This window comes from Archocentrus centrarchus, chromosome 16 (assembly GCF_007364275.1).
Source record: "Archocentrus centrarchus isolate MPI-CPG fArcCen1 chromosome 16, fArcCen1, whole genome shotgun sequence".
NCBI classification, from domain to species: domain Eukaryota; kingdom Metazoa; phylum Chordata; class Actinopteri; order Cichliformes; family Cichlidae; genus Archocentrus; species Archocentrus centrarchus.
In genome coordinates this window covers 9,446,531-9,467,757 of record NC_044361.1, presented here as the reverse complement: position 1 = coordinate 9,467,757, position 21,227 = coordinate 9,446,531, and the positions used below count along the sequence as shown (strand labels likewise).

General features: G+C 41.1%; 1 protein-coding gene across 2 annotated transcripts in view; it reads left to right on the top strand.

Annotated features, from left to right (window-relative positions):
* Nucleotides 1-21,227, top strand: part of vps13b (vacuolar protein sorting 13 homolog B) — a 313,875-nt gene that overhangs the window by 240,510 nt on the left and 52,138 nt on the right. For both annotated transcript variants that reach the window (XM_030749245.1, XM_030749244.1), the window contains exons 39-45: nt 4,760-4,962; nt 6,153-6,369; nt 7,900-8,084; nt 18,274-18,470; nt 20,111-20,292; nt 20,669-20,889; nt 21,009-21,140. In XM_030749245.1, coding sequence (XP_030605105.1) covers nt 4,760-4,962; nt 6,153-6,369; nt 7,900-8,084; nt 18,274-18,470; nt 20,111-20,292; nt 20,669-20,889; nt 21,009-21,140 — 1,337 coding nt within the window. The remainder of the gene's footprint in view (nt 1-4,759; nt 4,963-6,152; nt 6,370-7,899; nt 8,085-18,273; nt 18,471-20,110; nt 20,293-20,668; nt 20,890-21,008; nt 21,141-21,227) is intronic.

Here is a 21,227-nt window from a genome sequence, read left to right as displayed (position 1 = left end):
AAATAACCAAATGGCATATTATTTTAGATGTGAAGGGTATTATTTCTTATTTTCCTTTTTTCTCAGCCATGATGTACTGTATGTCTTTGACTTACAAAGGCAGAGATGATTCACTATCATCAGTATTTATTACTAATTGTCACCTCTCTTACCACAGCCATGTGTCTGAGATCAGGGCTGTCCAAAAAGCTGCCTGTTCTCTATTATTTGCTTCCTGTGTTGCTTGATTTCATACTCGCCTCTTCTCACGTTAGGTTTTTGTTTTTTGGTTTGTTTGCTTAATGCCTTTTTCTTTATCCAATGTGTCTTTTGTGTTTAATACTTGTCATCTGTAAATATATTGCATGTATGTTATACAACAGAGATAAATACAGGCACAAAGGCCGCCCATTTTTTCAGTATTATCTCACCAATACAGAAAGTTGTTCGTTCCCTTCATCTTATGGCAGGACTTCACAGTCCAGTTGTGTAATGGCTTTGGGCTGTCTGCTGACACATCTCTGGAGACTAACCTATATACTGGTAATATGGTCATAAAGGGCAAAGGCAATGATGGAAACAAGATGGAGAAATATGCTTCAGCCTGGAAGGAAGAATGGAGTTAGCGATGAAGAAAGGAAGGGATTCCCCCTCATTAAAACCACTCCCAATTAGGCTGATTATTGAAAGTGTTGGCTGCTGCTGCTGCTGGCTTTAACACCAGGATACTGCGGTCAACTGTGCTGTAAATGACGCATGGTGAGACTGGAGGAAATGCTTTGGTACACATTCTGTGTGTCTGTGTATTTATTTCCACTTGTTCACCTGGGTGTGCGTGGTAAAACTCTGGATTTACATCTGTATGAATGCAGGCATTTGGCTCTACTTTGCTAAATGTGCCCATGTGTGTCTGTGCTTAACCTAAATGTGCTTTTGTACATAACTGTTCGTGAAAGATTCTCAATTTAACAAGCCAGTTTGGGAGTTCCCTTGAACTGTGTAATAAATCCTAGCCATGAAAATAAACCCAGTGTCCACAGTTCAGTAAGTAATATCTAAGAGCTCTGTCTGTGCTGCGGCACCAGGAGATATTAGCAGGTAAACTGCCAACTTGTATCAACAACGTCTTTCCTGAAAGAAATGAGTCATCCCAGTTTAACTTTTCCCCCAGATTGTTTTATGCAATGGAAGTCCTCTTTCTTTGGGACCCTGTGTTGTGTTATTGCACATTAATGTTGAATAAGATGTTCCTTAGTCAGTTGACCAAGCCTGGAAAGATTTGAGTAGTCTTGTGTGTCATATCTTCATCATATCATAGCTCATTTTCTCTCTTACATGCTCTGTTCTTGTCTCTCACACCATTTCCCACATCCATGTCTATATCTATTCATCTCCTCATTTGTCGCCTCCTCCCCACTTCATGTGCCTTTCCATCACTCCTTCAGACCCCATTTATCCTGCTTTACCCCAAATGAACCACAAGCTCTGAGTCGTCAGTCTTTACCTAAAGCCTTCACATGTAAGGAATACAAAGTTTTGGTTTTGGTTTGTTTGCTTTTTTTAATGGAAAAATACCCGCAGTATATCTCAGCATAAATTCATCTAATTTGTTTTAATAACATTAGAGTATAAGTTCACAACTGCGCCATCCGCAGCAATGATATACACAGTGCGGTATTTTCTACATAGATATACTGATGTCATGTAATGTCATTTCTGAGTTCCTTCCCTGTTTTGAAGTGGTTATTGTAGAAGTAAAGCCTGAATGTTTGACCATACATTAGTTCTCCTGTACTGTTGGCAGCTTTTTGCTAGCTTGATTTGAATCTACTTGTTTCCTTAAAAAGAGGGGGTCACTGCAGTTCAACACGCAGTTTATCTTATGTTCACACTAGATGGGAGTGCTCTGCTCGCTGGACATGAGGGATCACTGAATTGTTAGTATGAAAATGATGTGAATCAGATTTCCTTCAGTTACCAGATGTTAACCTAGCACTGTGTTCCGAGTTGAATTCCTAATTGCTAAAATTTAAAATATTTTGATGTTGCTCTATGTTCTATGAAAGTGTTGACATTTGCAAAGGCACACCTGTATTTTTAGTTAGTGGTTTTACTTAACAGTTGTATAGGCCTTTGAAATGAGGCTTTGCCTTCAGTTTCATAACTGAAACTAAACCTTTCTGATCAGTCCTGAACACCAGCTTTGGGCAGTGTTAGCCACATCTAATTTCCTCACCTTTGGGATGTCACTGGGTGTCTCACATTAACTGCTCACTTGCGCCATTCGACAGCATTTCTGTTGGATTAAGGTCAGGGCTTTGACTTTGCTCTTCCAAGGCGTAATTTATATTCTTCTTTAATCAATCTTTGGTGGAACAATTTTGTTGCTAAGCATCGTATTTCGGCATGACCCACTTTCTCTTAACATCCAGTTCAGAGACATGTATCCTGGTATTTCACTTTAAAATTTGCTGGCATAATTCAGAATTCATTGCTCCATCAATGATGGTGAGCTGTCCTGGCCCAGATGCAGTAAAGCAGGTCCAAACCATGAACCCCCCTCTGACTTGTTTCAAAGATAAGATAATGTTATGATGCTGCAGTGCACTGTTTACTTTTTTATTTTTTAACCACACATTAACCTTCTCATTTGAACAAAAAATCTTTTCTACATATTTATATTGCTGTTCTTGGAGAGCTTTGGCTTCCTCCTTGCAGTTCCTGCTGCACAAGCCAGTTGTTGAGTTTTCTCGTGATATTGCATTGATGAACTTTAACAGTAGCCAAAGTGAGAGAGGCCTTTTGTTGCTTAGAAGCCAAATGAAGGGGTTCGTTTGTGCTCTCCCACATCACTCTTGGCATGGTTGGCCATGCCTGTGGAGGGTAGCAGTGCTCTGGAATTCCCTTCATTTGTACACATACTGTCTGACTGTGGATTGGTGGATTCCATGCTCTTTAGAGAACATTGTGTAACCTTTTCCAGCCTGATGACAATCAACAGTTCTTTTTCTAAAGTCCTCAGAGATCTCCTGTGTTTGTGCTATGATTCAACTTCCTCAAAGCTCCGTTCATTCAGCAGAGCGCCCACTCACACCTGATTGTCATCTCATTGATTAAAAACACCCATCTCCTTTTACCTTCAAATGTAATGCTAGTACTAGAGCTTCACATACTTTTGCACACACATGTGCAATACTGGGTCATTTTTCTTAATAGATAAATGATTCCATATAATATTTTAATGTCACAGCACAGTGGCATGGTGGTTAGCACTGTTGCCTCACAGCTAGATCTGTGATCAAATCCACCTTGGGCCTTTCTGTGTGGTTTGCATGTTCTTCCCGTGTCTGCATGGGTTCTCTCCGGGTACTTCTGGTTTCTTCCTACAGTCCAAAGACATGCAGGTACTGGGATTAGGTTAACTGGTGATTCTAAATTTCCAAAAGGTGTGAATGTGAGCGTGAAAGGTTGTCTCTCAATGTTAGCCCTGTGACAGGCTGGCGACCTGTACAGGGTGTACCCTGCCTCTCGCCCTATGACAGCTGGGATAGGCTCCAGCCCCCCACCCCCATCGCGACCCTGAACAGGATAAGCGGAAGAGGATGTATGGATGCATGGATTTTTATGTCAGTGTTTTGATTAACTGTGTTCTCTTTATTTACTTTTAGGGCTTGTGTGAAAATTAGATGATGTTTTAGATCATATTTATGAAGAAACATAAAACAATCTCCCAAGGTTCACACACTTTTTTCCTGCAGCTGTACAGCTAGACACTGAAACAGGTGTGCCGCTGCTTTCTTTGACTTTCCCAGACTAACAGCCAAGTCAGCTGGAGTGAGAATTTGTAGAGTTAAAAGACATGTTTGAAGAACCACTTCTCAGGGCATTATTAGTCATCTAGTGTTGAGGTTTCCAAATGGGCTGCTGCTGTTGTAGCTATAACTGACCAGATCAGCCCTCCCACATCAACAGCTTGTTGTCATATATGCTGAGTTATGGGACCAAAACTACAAGTTCAGGAGAGCTTGTGACCACAGTGATGCATCTCAGTTTTAATGGAAAGGACAGATGATGTTTCAAGCTTTCTTTATTAAGTTGGGGCTTTTGCTACCTTTGGGGCTCACAGGATGAGTGGGTGTTTGGCTTCTCTCTCACTGTATCATGTCTGCTAAACCTTTTACTTTACCAATTTACAATATAAGACAAAGCTCTGCGGTTTCAAAAATCCCACTATACCTCTGTTCATTAACTCATAGTTGTACATTTTACACCCAGATGTTGTCAAATTACAGTGTTTCTGGTGACTTAACACTGAATATAGTTTTGCTGGTCATCAACATACTAATTCAAAAAAAGAAAAAACATGAGATTAAAGAAGTTAACATATGCCTGTTCTTGGGGGATGAATAATGCTGCTTCTTTCCCAGCAAGCAAATCATATATGCCAGTGACATCAGATGAGCATAATATCCAGGAGGATGTGGCTGGTATAACTGCACTGTATGTTTTGCTACTTTACTATCACAGTGCCAGACTGTTGTAATTGACCAGTGTAAAAACACAGAGGCAAGCATTCATTCTGATATTTGAGGTTGAATTGTTTATGTCTTTTAATTTCATCTGGCCCAGTTACAAATGTATCAGTGAACAGTGTTAGTTTTTATACATAGTTAGGGGTATCAATATTTCACTTTGAAACCAGGATTGATTTCTGTTTTCTCTCTTCAGTTCTGCCCTGTGCTGTGCATGACATTTATTGCTACTCTTTTTGCATTGCAAGATGCCATTCAGGCCGCCTCTGTGCTGCTGGAGTTAAAAGACGTGTTGGTGAGAACAGGACTAAAGGACCGGAGCCGTGTCCTGATGGGACCATTTTCCTGCAGCAGCTCTTTAGAGGCCCGTTGGTGTCGGCACAGCGGCAGCCCTGGACCCGAGCCCGGCCCCCCTAAACTGCTACTGGACCTGAAGGGAGGCCTCCTGCAGGTTTGCATGACATCAGTTCAATCTTCTCAGCCACAGGGTTTCTCACCCAGCACAGTGATAGTTGATGGAAATTAGTCTTTCTCAAGAACACTTTATAAATGTTTGAATAGCCTCATTCTTGAGGTAATCCCACTGCCCACTAAAACATCAGCTTAATTGTCATTGGTTTCCAGATTAAACCTTACAGTATTTATTAGCTGACACACACTCACATAGCATCTCACAATCTGAGCATTCCTCTTAAATTTGATATTCCTCTTTAATTCGGCCATGGCTTCTGTCCTCTTTGTTGAGTGATGTGATGACAGTAGAATTACATGCTGTAATTTCACTGTACATTTGAGTCATATCTGCTGCTTAAGTGGTGGGATATTAAAAAGCTACTAATAGAGGCCAGGAAGGGGGAGGGATTATGTGTGGCTTTTTTCCTGTTACAAGTTACATAATGTCCACATTGAAAAGTCCCTCTTCACTGTGACTTACTGAACACATTATTACAAATGTATTATTCCACATTACTTGTTCAGGGGGAACCCCCTGACCTCTTTTTCAATGATTCTCTAATGCTTTTATTGCGTGCCCACAAACAGAAACTTCACTCGCAACTCAACACTTAATACGTAATCATACATTTCCACTTCCAAATATTGGCGTTTGTGGTGTTTTAATCAAGTGCTGTATGAAAACCACCGGAATTCCTTCAGATTCCTTAATTTCTTTCTCTCTTTCTGAAAACCTGGGGGGGAAAATCCCCAAATTTTCCTGTTTTTAAGAGTTTAGTCATAACCCACCCTTGCAAGCAAGTGAGTAGCGGCCGAGCAGTCAGGCAGTTCCATGTGTGAAGAGTTTTTGACTCAGAGATTCCTGGTCCTTAGTCCAAACCCCAGGCAGACTCGCTTTGATGGAACAGGGGAAGGGGAATGCCGTGGGTAAGTGAGGAAGATCTAAGGCTATGTTGGGTAATGTTAGGAAGGTTGTGAGCGGGTGATGGGAGGGTAATCCTGACTCCTTCTCTTCCTGTTTTGGAAAAGAAAGTAAGATAAATGTTGACGCAGCTATTTAGGAAAGAGCCACAAATCTGAAACATGTAGCTTTTTCCTCATCATTTTTCCCCCCTTACTTCCCAATATTTTTCTCTTACTCTTTCAATCCCTGCTATCTCACCTTCTTTTGTTTTGTCCCAACAACAGGTTTTTTGGGGCCAGGAACACCTGAACTGCCTGAAGCTGGTAGAGGAGCACCTTCGTTCCTACTTTCACCTTCAGAAAGGGGATTCAACTGAAAGCTGTTCTAAAGGCAAGGCCTGCCACACCCAGCCACCTCTCTCTCCAGGCTCTCCCTCTCCTCGGACAGAGCACAGCTCAGATGACTTGCGCACAGGATGTTTTCAGTACATCCAGGACTCAGGTGAATGTTTAACGCACTGTTTGTTGATCAGATGCAAAGATGACATGTAGCTCATAGAGCAGAGATTGAAATATAATAATAATAGTAGTAATTGTTTCATAATAAGGTTCAGTCCATAGGACAAACAGTATCGATGGCTGTTTATTCATATATTTGTGTAACTGAGTTGGACAAACTAAAAAAAGACCTTTTGTGACAAAGTGAGATGTCACTAAAGATACACATTGACTTAAATCAAAGTCAGATCAAAGTCCTCTGTGAAAAGAAGTTTCATCAGACATGTCTGCCTGTTTCCACTCTGAGTAACATGGTGTTTATTCCCCCGCTTTGTGCTTTGTGTGTGCTGTCCTTTAGATACACACAGCAACATTATACACAGAGGATCAAACTTCTCTCTGGCTGTAGACCAGCCATCCACTCTGTCAGCTGTGGTTGAGTCTTTGTTTGTTGCACTGTTCAACTGGTCTTTGATGCATTTAATATTTTGGCTGAAGCAGAAAAACGTACAGTAGTGAACTAGAACCAAGAAGACAATCTGTCTGCAACATGTTGTCAAACCGGGCCACAGCGTACAGAGACCAGGAAGTGCCCCTCCCCAGGCCTGACAGGGATAGATGGGAGAGATGGACAAGAAGAGCAAATGAAAGATTGTTGGAAAGGAGGCAGAATGAGTCTCTAACCCACTTTCTCTCAGTCCAAGCAAACACAAATGAAAGCAAAACCTCATGAATGTGTCTGTTTATTCTTTCATCCACCCTTTTTGTTGGGGAACAATATGCCGTCCACCTTGAAGAGGGCTGAGACTAGAAATGTGTTTTCAGCAAAAAAAGTTTCAGTGCTTGAAGCCTTTGGACCAAACAAAGCAGAAGTTCTCTGCTTGACTGTTTTTTTTAAATAAACATTTTTCCAAAGGACTTGAATCCCAAACAGCAGCCACAACGTAAGTCAAAACACCACTCAGAGGTTTAGATCCAGCGTTATCCAGCTTTTGCAGGTGCTTGGCATGGTTCAATCAATGGCTGTTTACCCAATAGCAAAAATGTTTAGTTAGCCACCTTGTTTATGTAGGGCTTCTTATGCATATAAACACTCAGAAAGCATGGAAACATCCACAGCGCGTTCTGAGGCAATATTGTTTTGGTGGTTTCAGATACCATAGTATAAGTAACCATAAAAACCGTGCCACACTAAACATGTATGCAAGTCAAATATAGTCCTTTTGCAACAAAAGATAAAATTTAAAAATTGCAAAGAACACTTTTTTTTTCCAGCCTGTGTGTTTGTAAAAAGAGTTCAATCAGGTTCTTAGAAATAAACTGGATTTCTGATAAATTCAGTGTAACAGTCGAGTTTTGTCCCAGAATCCTTTTCTGCCCTTTGTTTACTTTCTGCCGTTGCATCACTTTTTTCCTTACACCTCATCATGTTTTCCCTTTTTAGTCTGTAAGTCTTGCTGTAAAGTGTAACTACACAGTGTAAAATCACTGACAGATTAAATAAAATCCTGTTTTTGGTTTTGTTTGTTTGCAGCTTCGCGGAGACTGCCGGGTCCACATGAGGTGGTGTTTTACAGCGAGACAGATGATACCCCAGGGGTGATGTTGTGGAGATACCCTGAACCCCGTGTCCTTACCTTTGTCAGGATAACGCCTGTTCCTTTCAACACCACAGAAGACCCTGAGATCAGCACTGCTGACCTGGGAGATGTCCTGCAGGTAGAAACTGATGTCCATATCAACATCTGTCATAGACCATGGAAAATAAATGTGAAGGTTCTCATCATAGACCGTGTAAAAGATGAGTGTAGCTACCATGAAATCACACATCAGTTTCTTAAGTCTAGTCTTGGACTAATTAAGGTACCAATCAGACTGAAACCGAATGCTCATTGGTTTACAAGGTGACAATCACAAGGGTAGCCAATGAGCATACCCTAGATAATTCTCTTTTGCATTAATAATTAGAATAACCAACATTTTCAAAATAGGCAAAATATCTTATTCACTATTCCCCGAAATGAAAACCTGAGTCCATAAAGCCATCAGGAAAGTGTTTACAGAGGTCAGGGCTAATGGCCATTTTCCATAGACTTGTACAGGACCAGAAGTCTTTTTGCAGTCACACGCTTCACTCCCTGGTGACTGTTAGAAAGAATGCAGGTTTAAGGCGCTTTGCATTTGGGTTCACTTGTCATACCTGCCCATCTTATGTTATGTCCATATTTTATACTCTCAATGGTCCTCATATATGTCTGCCTTTACTCTGAAACTCCAAAAAAGCAAAGAGCAGTAATGCATTAAGCAACTTTATGGTTCAGTTTATTGAACAGATGCAATGAACAGATGCTTTAGTCAGCTACTAAGATGAGGCTTTAAGCGACTCCAGATTAGAAGAGAATCCACACCTCTGTCACTGCTTCTTGCTCAACATCACCTGCACTAAAAGAGAAGTAAACAATCGTAGAACTGGGCTGGGGGCCGCTGTAATTCCCTTGGCATGAGTCATGAGAACTTCTATACACTACATATTATTGAATGACAGAGACCCCTGCTGTCCCTCCAAACATGTAATACATGGTCAGACAGCTGTGGAAGTCATCGTGCATGCTCTGGTGTGAATAGCCAGGTGTCTCAGAGCACAGATGAGGTTATATTTTGGCAGGCTGTAGTAGCTACCGAGCCTTCGGGGCCTCAGTGGGGGACAGGACATCCCACTTTTCCTCCTATCATTCATTTCCCCGCCTGTTTTTCCCCAGCCTCTCTTTCCAACTTTTCATTCTTAAAGGAAAGATTCATCCCAAATCATGTTCTTTCGCACCCTCCTCCATATTCTTTTCCTTTTCTTGAAGCAGAAATACCCCATTTTTAGGTAAAATTGCCTGATACTGTCGATAGTCACTTGGATTTGTATTTTTTTTTTTACCATTCTATTAGGAATAGAATAGAATCTAGAATCAGAATATGTAAAACATATTTTGCCACCCTCTTTGCTAAGCCATATCAAAGCCATCTGTGTTTGGTCTGATTTTATTTAAATCGCCTTGTTATTGTGTAAATTCAATTGTATGACTGAGAAGCAGCTGTAGAGTGACTGATAAATGATCTACCACTAGATTGTCAAAATATGATGCACGGTGGGTCAAAAACATAAATGCAGACAGCTGATTATGATCAAAGATTGTAATAACAGTTTAGTATTAGATCATTATGGCTATAACATTTTAAGAGTAAAATGTTTTCCCAACTGACTTTTGTAAAATAAGAATGAGTGCTGATGAATTATTATTCTGTTTATTATTGATTGATATTAACATTGCTGTTTATCCAATGATGTCATATTATCATAATATTCTGAAATGTATGATAATAGCAACTTGAATTACATTCTCTGTCCATTGATAGGGACCTTTTAATTCAATTTTAAGGTTAGGGTTGGGTTACCTTCCGTTGTACTTTTCCTTCTCCCGCTTCCCTCCGTCTGCAGCTGAGGTTCCTCATCTCCCCATCTCCTTCCTTTATCTTTCACGTTCTTTCCTGAACTCCCATAGCCATTTCACCTACGGTACAGATTCTGTTTTCTGTCTGTTTATGTGTGCCGGCCCAAGAGAGGAAAGATTTTGGAAGGTGCTGCAGATGTTCGACTTTCAGCGAGGCCCCACAGCTGTAAAGTCTGTAATGAGCAAAACTCCTGAGCAAACCCTCGAGCTGATTGGCCACATATTGAGTTACAGTAGAGAATAAGAGGGAGCTGATGTGTGTAGAGGAGGGAGGGTTAGAGGAAGATGTGATGATAGAGCTGGGATAAGGAGAGGGGGGGTTAATGTGAATAGAGTAACGGGAAAGAATAGTGGGCGAAAGAGCGTGAAAGGGGGTTAAAGAAGTATAGAGATAGATGGCCATAGAGGGAGGTGGTGTCTTCTGCAGTTATTATAATTCTTACAGCAGCCTTGGTGTGAGAGGATCTGTGTGAAAATGCTGCACTTTCTCTACTCCAGGGAAGGGAATGTCAATTATTTAGCAGCTGATGAAATGAGAGGCAGGTGAAACTGATCTGTAAGTCCTTTCTCTGTGATATAATAATTTCACAAGCTGGCAGCGTTCTAACACTTATGTGTCTTCTGCACAGCAAATGCATTTTCAGATCACATTTACACAAGTAGCATAGATTCACTATGTGTCATGAGCTACTTGCGCAGTAGCATATCACATGTCAGTAAGGAGTATGCATTTATGTCTGCATTACTACATATATCTGTGCCAGTACATAAAAGATGATGCCTGTGACTACAGACATGTGTATTAGAGTTGTGTGTATTACGCAGCAGGAGTTGTGGAACCAGTGGTTGATGAACATATGGTTTCCACATCTTCTGCTCCTTTCCTCTCCTCCTGTCATATGGCATGGTCCTATCTCTTCTGACAAGTCTGTTAAAAGGAATCAGGTGATGAGACTGCCACAGGGATAGTGGTGAAAAGAGGAGGCCCCAAGCACACAACTATTATTAAAACCACTTCATGTGGGGATTTGATGCAGCATCTGTAGAGAAAAGCAATAGAAGCCATTGCATTTGACAAGTTAGAAAAATATATAAAGAATATTTTGCGATATTACCCTGCCTCTCGCCCTATGACAGCTGGGATAGGCTCCAGCCCCCCCGTGACCCTGAACAGGATAAGCGGAAGAGAATGGATGGATGGGATTACTTGTCTTTGTTTCTGTTAGAAGAGACTAGAACTTGTAAAACCACTGTGCCAGCAGTAGGTAAGCAGAGGGTCTCTCTGCTGTTTATGCTTTTGTGTTATACATGTAAATGGTGCTTAGAGCAATTGGTATGGGTGCTGGTGGTAATATGAATGTTAAACATAATATAAAAAAGTGTTTGTTTTTTTTTAACTGCTTTAAATCCAGTGCCACTCTGATGTGTTTTATCAACACTGCTAAAAACAGTATCATGCATCATAGACTTGAAAGTAATTATAAGATATTGGATATCTGTTTACAGATATGTTAGGTTTTATGGTTATTTTAACCAAACCTCTTGGTCATCAGCCAAAGTTATTGCGATCCCAGATTTGATTGATTTTAGCTCCTGTGACACAATGGTAATGCTTTCCCTTTTAGGAAACATCAGCGGTCTCGGTTAATTCTCTTTTTTTTTTTTTTAATTCCTCCAAAGACGAGAAAGAAAGTCCAGCTGATGAGAACGGAAATGCAGCCATAAAAATCCAAAACACAGTAATGGCTTAGTTTGTATTCCAAAGGAATTTCATTTACTTTACTTCAAGACTGCAGAGAGCAAGAGAGAGAGAGGAAAACCAGTCATAATTTCTCAGGCCTCTAAAATTACCATGTGGCCACGCAGAGATGGAGGCTGATAGATTTTGAGAAATGGAAAGTGAGAGGCATAGGGAAAGAAGAAGTAGAAATAAGTAGGAAAGGGCGAATGATAGCAAGCATTAAGCTGTGTGTTTATTCCTCCCTGTCATTTAGGAAGTAATTGTTTTGGGGTTTTTAACATAGCAGCAGGTGGACAGAGGATTGCATGTAAACAAAATAAAAATAGGTTTTCCTCACTCCCCCCCCCCCCCCCCCCCCCCCTTCCCCCAAATCATTCTCTGCCTCCTCCTTTCTCTCCTTTCTCCTTTTGTCACACTCCCCCCCCTTCCTCCTTTCCTTTGGTCCTTCCCCACTTTTCCCCCACTCCACTGAATAAATGAAGGAGGGGGGGTCCTCCTCTGAGCCTTGCTGCTCGCTTGTCCCCAGAGAAGATCATATTAACATTTTATAAAATCAAGATTTCCTGCATTTAAATAGTTGTGGTTTCCCAACTGGTTCCAGTATCTCGGAGGGGGAATTCAAACCTCCTTCCATTACTCAAAGTCAAATTGCTGCCCAAGCTGTTTTTACGTACAGTTGAAGGGAAGCAATGTCGTGGGGGGGGGGTTCAGCTGAAAAGCAACAGATCCCTGATGGAGCATCCACAGGTTCCCACCTGTAGAGTGCCTAAGTGACGAACAGATGATAAGGGAGAGAAAGGTGACTCATTCTCACCTTCTTGCCGCGTGTGGTCCAGTTCTCCGAATCATAAGCAGGTGTTCCTGTTGCTCTCTTTCTAGTCATTTCGTTCGTCTTCCCCTCCTTCTGCTTCTGTGGGGTTCTGAAGCCTGAGAAACGTGGAGTAAACACAGGAGCTGTGATTCAGCCTGACCCCCGCTCTAGGGAGCTGGAGGCGAGGGGGAATGTTAAAGCAGAGAACAAAAATGTGATTTTAGACCCAGCATTCAGTATAGTAAAGTAAATGTAACACAGTCTTCTCTCATGCACATGCCTTTTACCCATGCTGGCTTTTCACAATATGCAACTGTGTTACTGTGATCTTCCACTCTCCGTTGAAGGAAGTTGCCCAAATCAGTCTGACTTTTTTCAAACATCACACCATCTGCTTCCCTGCTGTTGTTTTCGTGCGTAGCACTGTGGGATACCCTTTCAAGTCCCAGTAAGCCTCTGTTGTGCCATTGTGGCCCTTCTGGCCTGCTATATCATAGTGACCAATATCATAAAAACATTGTGGCCTGAGATGAACCAGCAACCTTCAGCCGTAACTAGTTCTACAGTTACTGTTTTTATTATTAGCTTCACATCCGTGACACACCCCTTTTTTTATTCATGCACACATTTTCTCCAGTGAACAGAAATATGCAATCTTTCGTAGGAAGGTAAAACAGTGGAGTCAGTTGGATATTTTACTTCAGAGCAACACATTGACCCAGAAAGAGTGAGGTGGAATTTTAGCCAAGGTAACTATTATTTTAGCAGGACAGTGCTCAAGCGGACCTGCATTAGTCACAGCTAATGCACTATAAAAATAAAAGACTGTCCATGTGGCTAATTTGATCTGGAGTTTTTACACCTCATCCACTAAAATCTCCAGTCCCCCTATAAGAGTTTGGCAGAACAGAGGAAAAAAAAGAAAAAGAGCATGAAGATCTCTGCATGGGCTTATTCCTGATTTTCCACACTGATTAATGTTAACATATATTAGCCCACCTGAGACAGCATAGCGGGAGTCATTTTCAGAACAATTTTTATTACATCTCCTGAATAAACATTTGCTCAAGCTGATGTCAATTCAATTTGTCTGCTGGCTGATAAGAGGTAGCAAGCAGCGGAATTTTTAGACATATAGGCATCAGTGAAATAACAGAAGACCTAATGGCTATGTTGATATTGTTAATAAAAGTAATGGCAGACATGGCTGTGGATGTCAGCAGCCATGGCCTCAAAGCGAGCTGAGGGAGTCTTCAGTTGCACAGACATACTTGAGAATTTGTAGCGATCACACCTGGGTTGGTGATGGAAATTGACTTAATTTCTGCATGTTGTGTATTTGCTTTAGTTTGCCTGGCTTTAGTTAACCTTTTGAGAAATTGTGATTGTTCAATCAGCCTGAGAAAAGTAAAACCATGTAGAGCAGTTTGCAGTTCTCAGAAACAGAGGTGGATTACAGGGATGGGAATCAGATCCATACATGCACAAAGCTGCCAGCACTTCTGAATATAAATATAGTTGCAAATAGTTTTAAATATTTATAAATTCATAAAACATTTAGTACTGTGCAAAAGTCTTCATTCATCCCTCATTCCTTTGTATTTTGCTCGGAAAATGGGAACTAGATGCAGTGATTTATTGAAACGTGCAAACCTGAATGGAAATACAGTATGTAAGGAAAAAACTAGAGCTTGTGCAAGTCTAACAAGTTTGAAATTTGGTATTTAGTATGGCCACCTTTTATTCTTCAGCACAGCCTGAACTCTCTTAGGCAGCTTTCTTGTAATTTCCTTAAATGTCTTTCAAGAAGCCTGGAGAACTTTTCCTGAAGACTACTTAAAGCTCTTCTTTGGATGTTTGCTCCCTTTTGTTCTCTTCTCTGACATGATGGTCCCACACTGTTTCAATAATGTTGACGTCCGGGCTCTGGGAAGGCCAATCCATGACTGATAGTTTTCCACTGTGAGTTTTCTGTCCAGGCATGCTTTCCAGGTGGTGTTGCATGGTGGCAGCACCATCTGGACTGACCATACTTTTCTGGATTCACAGTTCCATAGATTTTGACAAGATCTCCAACACCACTGTCTGAAATGCAGCCTCCACCGTGTTTTACAGATGGCTGTTGTGCTGCTCTCCTGCCCTCCTGTGTACAATACATATGTACATCAACTTGATCCAGAAATTTTACATTTTGGATTCATCACTCCATAATATCTGTTACCATTGATTTTCAGTCCAGTTCTTGTGTAATTTGGCAAACCATGGCCTTTTCTCCCGATTTCCATTGCTTAAGAATGACTTCGAGACCATTTCTGATGAGGCTTTGACGATCAATAGACGGATCAACTGAACAGCCACATGCATCTCTTGGATCTTGGGTCAATTCTGTCAGATGCTGTTCATTTGCTAAAGATAGTTTTTTTTAGGCCTGACACTTTTTAGACTTTTTTTTTGTCCTCTGCTTGTCCAGTTTCCTCAAAGTTTTTAATAGCACACTGCACAGCATGCCAAGATATGCCAAGCTTTTTTGGAATCACATTGTTGTTGCAAAATTACAATTTTATACCTGTCAAATGCTGTTATCTTTGGCATTTTTCATAGAATCAACTAAGCAATTGGAACACGTTACGTGTTTTTGCAACAGGCTGTTAGTAACAAAGTGCCTAAAGATACAATTTAAAATGGGTTCTTTGAGACTCAACACTGGCTCATCCCTTAAGTTAGGTGCCTTTTTATGCTTTAATGATTCATAGGTCAATGTTAAGTGGATCAACAAACAAGCAAACAAACAAGAACATTCCTCTGAAAATGGACTGGGGCTAAAAATGAATGAAAAAGCAGCCAATCTCCAAAGAAAAACTTTGAAAGACCTTCAGAAAGACGAGAGACCTATTGCTCAAGACCACTTTAATACAGTGCAAGAGAGTCTGACTCCTTGCAAGCAAAATACAAAGAAATGAGGGGTGCCTCAAGACTTTTGCACAGAACTATAGCATCTCACAGATTTAAAGCAAACTCAAAATGGAACATTAACTTGGAATTTAAGATAGCAGATAGGCTTTTGGCTTATGTTTTGCCCAAGGTCTAGCTGCCAGGCCTACTCTGTCGAGTGCTCGTGGAAAACGCATACTGGACCCATCCAGCCAAGGGAATGTCAGCTATTCAGGGTTACATGTTGTTTATCAGATAAGATACACACACAATCAAGCAGCGGAAACTGACACTGCCCAGACTGTATCATACTCTCACATACATATGCACACCTGTGTATACACATACATATACATGCATATTGTCTTTCATATGTACAATTATACATAGTTTTCCCTTTGAACATATATACACAATCCATTTGAAATATGCATAGGTGCCTTCTCCTCCTAAAAGCAAGTGCCAGATGTTCGACTCACACATTAAGAGAAGTCCTTCTTTTCCCTCTTTCTCTTTCCATCATCTTGACATTTTTGGAATTAGTTATCGATTCATCTCAAACTTCCTCCAAAGCAGCACCATAAGTGAAGGGGAACATGACGTACGTTCAACCATGCAAATGTATTCTACTGTACCATATATACCTCATATATCCTTTTCTGCATGCCGTCATGTGTATAAAATATCACAGGTGAAAAAAGAGCACGCCTGGTGTTTTAGCAATGTATTTCAGGGAATTCTCAGTGGAGGTTCAGTGTGTTTCCGCTCCAGTGGCTCAGCATTGGGGGGTTGCGGGTGCACAACTCTGTCAGGTACAATTATGAGAAGTTGATTCCAGGAAAACCTGTGTGACATTGATTATATGACGTAAGCTACGGTTACCTCATCCATTCCTCTGTAACAGGACAGCCTAACACATGAATATATGGATGCATATGCACATTTTGTGAACACAAGGCTTCTGACACGCACAAACTTGCTGACAGTTCCAGGAGTTTGGTAATTGTCTGAGGAGTCTCATGCCTCCGGTAAACAAGTGGATTGTCATACGTGACATATGTGAACCTACAATACTAATACACCCAATACATACGCATTCATTCCTCAGTTGTGTTCACAAAAGTGTGCTGCCACTACTGATCCATCAGTTGCCAATTTGTGCAGGTGCTCAAGGGAACCTGAGAACCTGGTTTAGTTGAGGGCACCAGACATCTTTATGCTAATTTTGGCACAATGTGAGAGGAACGAAGGAGCCCCACTAGTCATCACATCAATGATACTCAATGTGAAAACACTCACATAGCATGATTGTTATTCAGTGTGAGAAATGGCTCCAGGACTTCAATGCTAATGGCTGTCTTGCAGCATGCTGTTGCTGGGTGTTTAGTTATGCTGTGGTCATGAAATGTTGTTATGGAGATGAGTTGTCAGCTTGCTGTGTTGGTGGTCCGTGGTCAAAGTGCTGTCATTTTTTCCGACTAGACGAGAGATTAAAGATCGGTTGTGTCTGAAGTGAGTAAAATTCAAGGTTGTAATGCACATGCCATAAAATTTTTATTTATTTATTTTTTTTAAAACACTTGCTCATTTGTTCTTCGAGATGGGGATTCCCCATGTCTTTTAAGGGTCAGTAAAGAATCAGTGGTTAATGATTAGCAGACTACTGCAGTAGCTTGATGTTCAGCTAGGGAATCCACAGAGCTGAAGTATTACCTGTTATCTAACAGATTAGTCATCGGGGCTGCACCAAAGAGGTTACTATAATCTGTTTGTTTGCACTGGCACTTTAGGTTTAAGTGACAGACAGGCCCGTGGGCTAGCAGTGGCCCTTGGTAACATTTATTGTGACTACTTAATCCACTACTGTGCATTTCACTCATCCATAGTTCATATCATACTGTGTTATACCAAGGGAGCTGTTATACTCAGTTCCAACTTTTCTGTTCCATAAAGCAAGCTGAACTTTCCCAACACTAACCAATGCAGCTAATGTATATAGGAATTGAGCATCCATCTGCATAATGCTTAAAACTTTATCAAATACCAGCAGATTACAAACACATGAACTAAAGGGTGAAGTGTCCTTCTCAAGAGGAGGCCAAATGGAGGATTAGTTAGATAAAAGCTGTTATTTAATGGATAAAAACCACTAGTTTAAGAAAGAAATCTGTGGCATTCATCTGTGATAGAAAAAATGAACAATCCTACAAAATAACATCCATAAAGAGGTCTTGTGGCATGCTGTTGAGTATTCAGTTAAATTCAACGGCAGCAATAACCAATTAAGTTACTGTTTCGATGGCAAATTACACTGTAAATCTGTGTAATGCTATGTGGAAACCCAGAGGGTTTTTTTAAAAAAGCCTTACTGGTTATGCAGGTCCATTGTGAAATGTGTTTCCTCACTATCTGTCAAAGCGCTCAACTATCTGTGATAGTTGTAATTTGTGATCAGTGGTTGTCAGCACATACAGGCTGGCTGCATGGGGGAACAGGAAGGAAAAAATGATGATAGAAACTTAAGCTCCAGTAATCTCAAGTTCTACATGTGCTATGATTGCTACAGTTTAGTCCTGAAATTTCCCTCTGGGATCAATAACGTATTTCTGATTCTGATTTATTGATTAGTGAGTACGGTTGTGCGCTTTTTCGCACTAAGTCTTTATATTTTCTTTGAGCGGCAGAGATTGAAAGACCTTTTGCACCAATGATTGCTTCCCAGTGCAAGAACGGAGCGACCACATCTGTTAGGTACTTTGTGATATGTGGAGTTCTCCCATATGACATATGTTTCCATATGCTTGCAGAGAAAATGAGAAATTTTTATTTTTGTAACTTTTTGGCATTGTCTTCATTGAGCCACAGAATGCAAAAAGAGACAAATTTCCATTTCATCCAGTTCATTTTTACTGTCTTTTCTTTCAGGTACCATGTAGTCTAGAGTACTGGGATGAGCTCCAGCAAGCCTTTGTTCCATATCGGGAGTTCAGCCTATCAGAGAGCTGCGCCTGCCAGCTGCCGCTGCCCAGCCTCAGCCTCACCAACCAGCAGAAGGAGCTGGTGGCCTCAGACCTGTGGAGGATAGTACTCAATAATAACGGAGACGGAGGAGATGAACAGAGGTGAGGAAAAATTCAGTATTTTGCCTTTTAGAGAGCGTGTTTATGTCTACACAGCGAACCTACAGACTGTGTGCTGTGCTGTTTGAAGAAAAACAGAGAGAGAGAGAGTGCACCCAGGCTGCTGAGCAAAAAGAACTAAAATGTGTCCCTCGCCCCACATCTGGTGTGCAGGAGCAGGGAGCGGGCTTGGAAGGCGTTCAGATCGGCCTAATGAGATTTCCCAGCACACCAAGTGCCTGTCAGGGCCCATCCGGATTCCTTCCTGCTTACCTTGAGTGTATCTAATCGAGGGGAAGCTCACGGGAAGCAAGAGGAGTCAAGCCCCCTTTGGCTCATAAGTTCTTAGGCCTGGCCTGGCCTGGGCTGGGCAGGGTTGAGCAGTGTTGAGCTAGGATGGGGATGGGTTGGACAGGGATTGCAAAATACTGTAGCACCTCAAAGAGCATGCTTCTACTCCCTGCCACTGCTTCCTCTCTTTATTACTGTTACTGTTTCAGAGCTTCACTCATTATTCTTTTCTTTCTTTTTCATTCCTTCCCCATTTTCTTCAATCTTCTTTTTCTTTTTGTCTCCCCTTTTTACTTCCATCTGGGATTTAGGGAAATTTTAGTGGACGAGCATTGCCGAGCCCACATTCTGTGTGGCTTAGAGAGCTCGAGAAAAGCAGAGCAGAAGGAATAAGAAAACATGTAAGAAAAGCAACAGAGAAAAAAATCTTCAGGACCAGATACAGTGTAAAGCAAAATATACATCTGTATTTCATTACAATCATATTCCAAACACTACATTTCCTTTATGTTTAAATTATTTGTCTTTTTTGATCAAAATTGATCCCCCTTTCCTTACTCCCTCGTTTCATCTGCCTTACTTTAGTTTCCACCAGAAAAATAACTTGGCTGCCCTGCCAACTGGAAGTAATGAAAATTGTCAACATATGATGCTTATCTTTTTAAGGAGCACTCTGCTTGCACCAGCATTTTTCAGGTCTTGAGCGTTTCCTGCTGGAGTTTTTATGGTGGATCATGGTAGCAGCAAATTACAGAGCAAATGGTCATTCACTTCAATTACCTTCCATTCAACATCATCAACCATGACATGAAATTAATGTCCACGGAGGGCTTCTCTTGGAAACTGCATGTGTAATAATGTACCTAACAGCAAGGAGGCTCTTTCCACATTGTTGTCTTTTTTCATTCCTTTTTGAATTCCGAGTGAATGTGATGCTGGTCTCAGTCAGCTTCCTGAGGAAGATGTCACACAGTTTGTAACTTGCTGGGCAAAAGACAAAAGCATTCCTCTCTTAACAAGAATCATATTATTTAATTAGTGAATTGATTTTTTTTTTGGTGTGTGTGTGTGTGGGGGGGGGGGGGGGGGGGCTGCTATTATTTCACAGCTGGGCCAATGCTTTTGTTTAACAAAATTAGATAGAAAATAATTTACGGTGTTCTTTAAAAATGGCAAGTGCTGAATCTCAGTCATATATTAGGATTTTTTTTCCCCAAAATTATTTACATATGAAATAATTTTATATTCATAGGGCGCTGTCAGTTTCAATTTTTCTTCATGTTGTTGCAGTCTCTTGAACAATCTTCTGTAAATGTAGTTGGCTCTCTTCTGTATCACCCTTTCCCTTCCAGTTCAGATAGTGAGTGTGGGTCCCAGTTGCCCTGCGATCAGCTGGTATCTCCGATGGCACTGGCAGCCTGCACCCGTGTGGACTCCTGTTTTGCACCCTGGTTTGTCCCATCGCTGGGTGTGTACCTGCAACTAGCAAAACTGGAAGTTCACTTCTGTCACCACCTAGAACAGCTGGGTACAGGTAAGATTTGTGTGTATCACCACAAAATCTTTGAAGCATATTGGGTTTAGGAAGAGGAATTTCCTAGGTGTTAGGGAAGGTGACTTCAAATTTCCTTTTTATTTTAGTACTTTGGGAATAATGTCTACCTTTTCTTCTGTTTTTGATGCCTTATTAATCCTCAAGGATCCTTTTTATTTTTTGCATTTAACTGACGTTTTGTTTAAAGCTCCCATCTGTTCACCTGTGGATTCATTTTAGATTATGCATTTCATGTTTGTTCATCCTTTTCTATTATAACACATATTTTATTACAAAAATTGTTCTGACCATAAGTTGTAGTTCTGACTTGTTTTAAAGTGTCTTCAGTAAAATCGATATGTCTCAATTCCTCCAGCTCCATCTAGACAGCTTCGTCCCTTCCTGCCAGACAGGAAGTTGCCTCAGGAGCAAGAGTTCATGGTGATAGGTGCTCTGGAGCCACGGGTCTTCTTGCGACAGTGGAGCAACGGACCACGTCATTGTCAGGAGTTCAGTTTTTCCTCCCAGCTAGACTGCAAGCTGCTGGAGTACCGGAACTTAACACACCTTCAGCTTCTTCAGTCTTGTTTACTACAGGTAGAGCTCACCTATTTATCTGGTTCTTATGTCTTTACAAATATTCTGTTCCAAACTGCTGATGAGTAGATGTGAAAATGAGATAATTTAAAATTAATTTGATTTCATTTGTGTTTCAGGGCCAGGCTACAGCCACCTGCTGCCCCCAGAACACCAGTTTTGATGTGAATGTGTTTTTGGATCCAGTGGCCCTTAATGTCAGCCAGTATGCCATCCACACTGTGGACACTGCCCTGCACAGCTGGCAACAGGTGACAGAAAAATTTACACTGCAACATTCTTCATATATTACACCAGATATTTCAGCTGTACACCAGCCATAGTCCAAAGAATAAAGT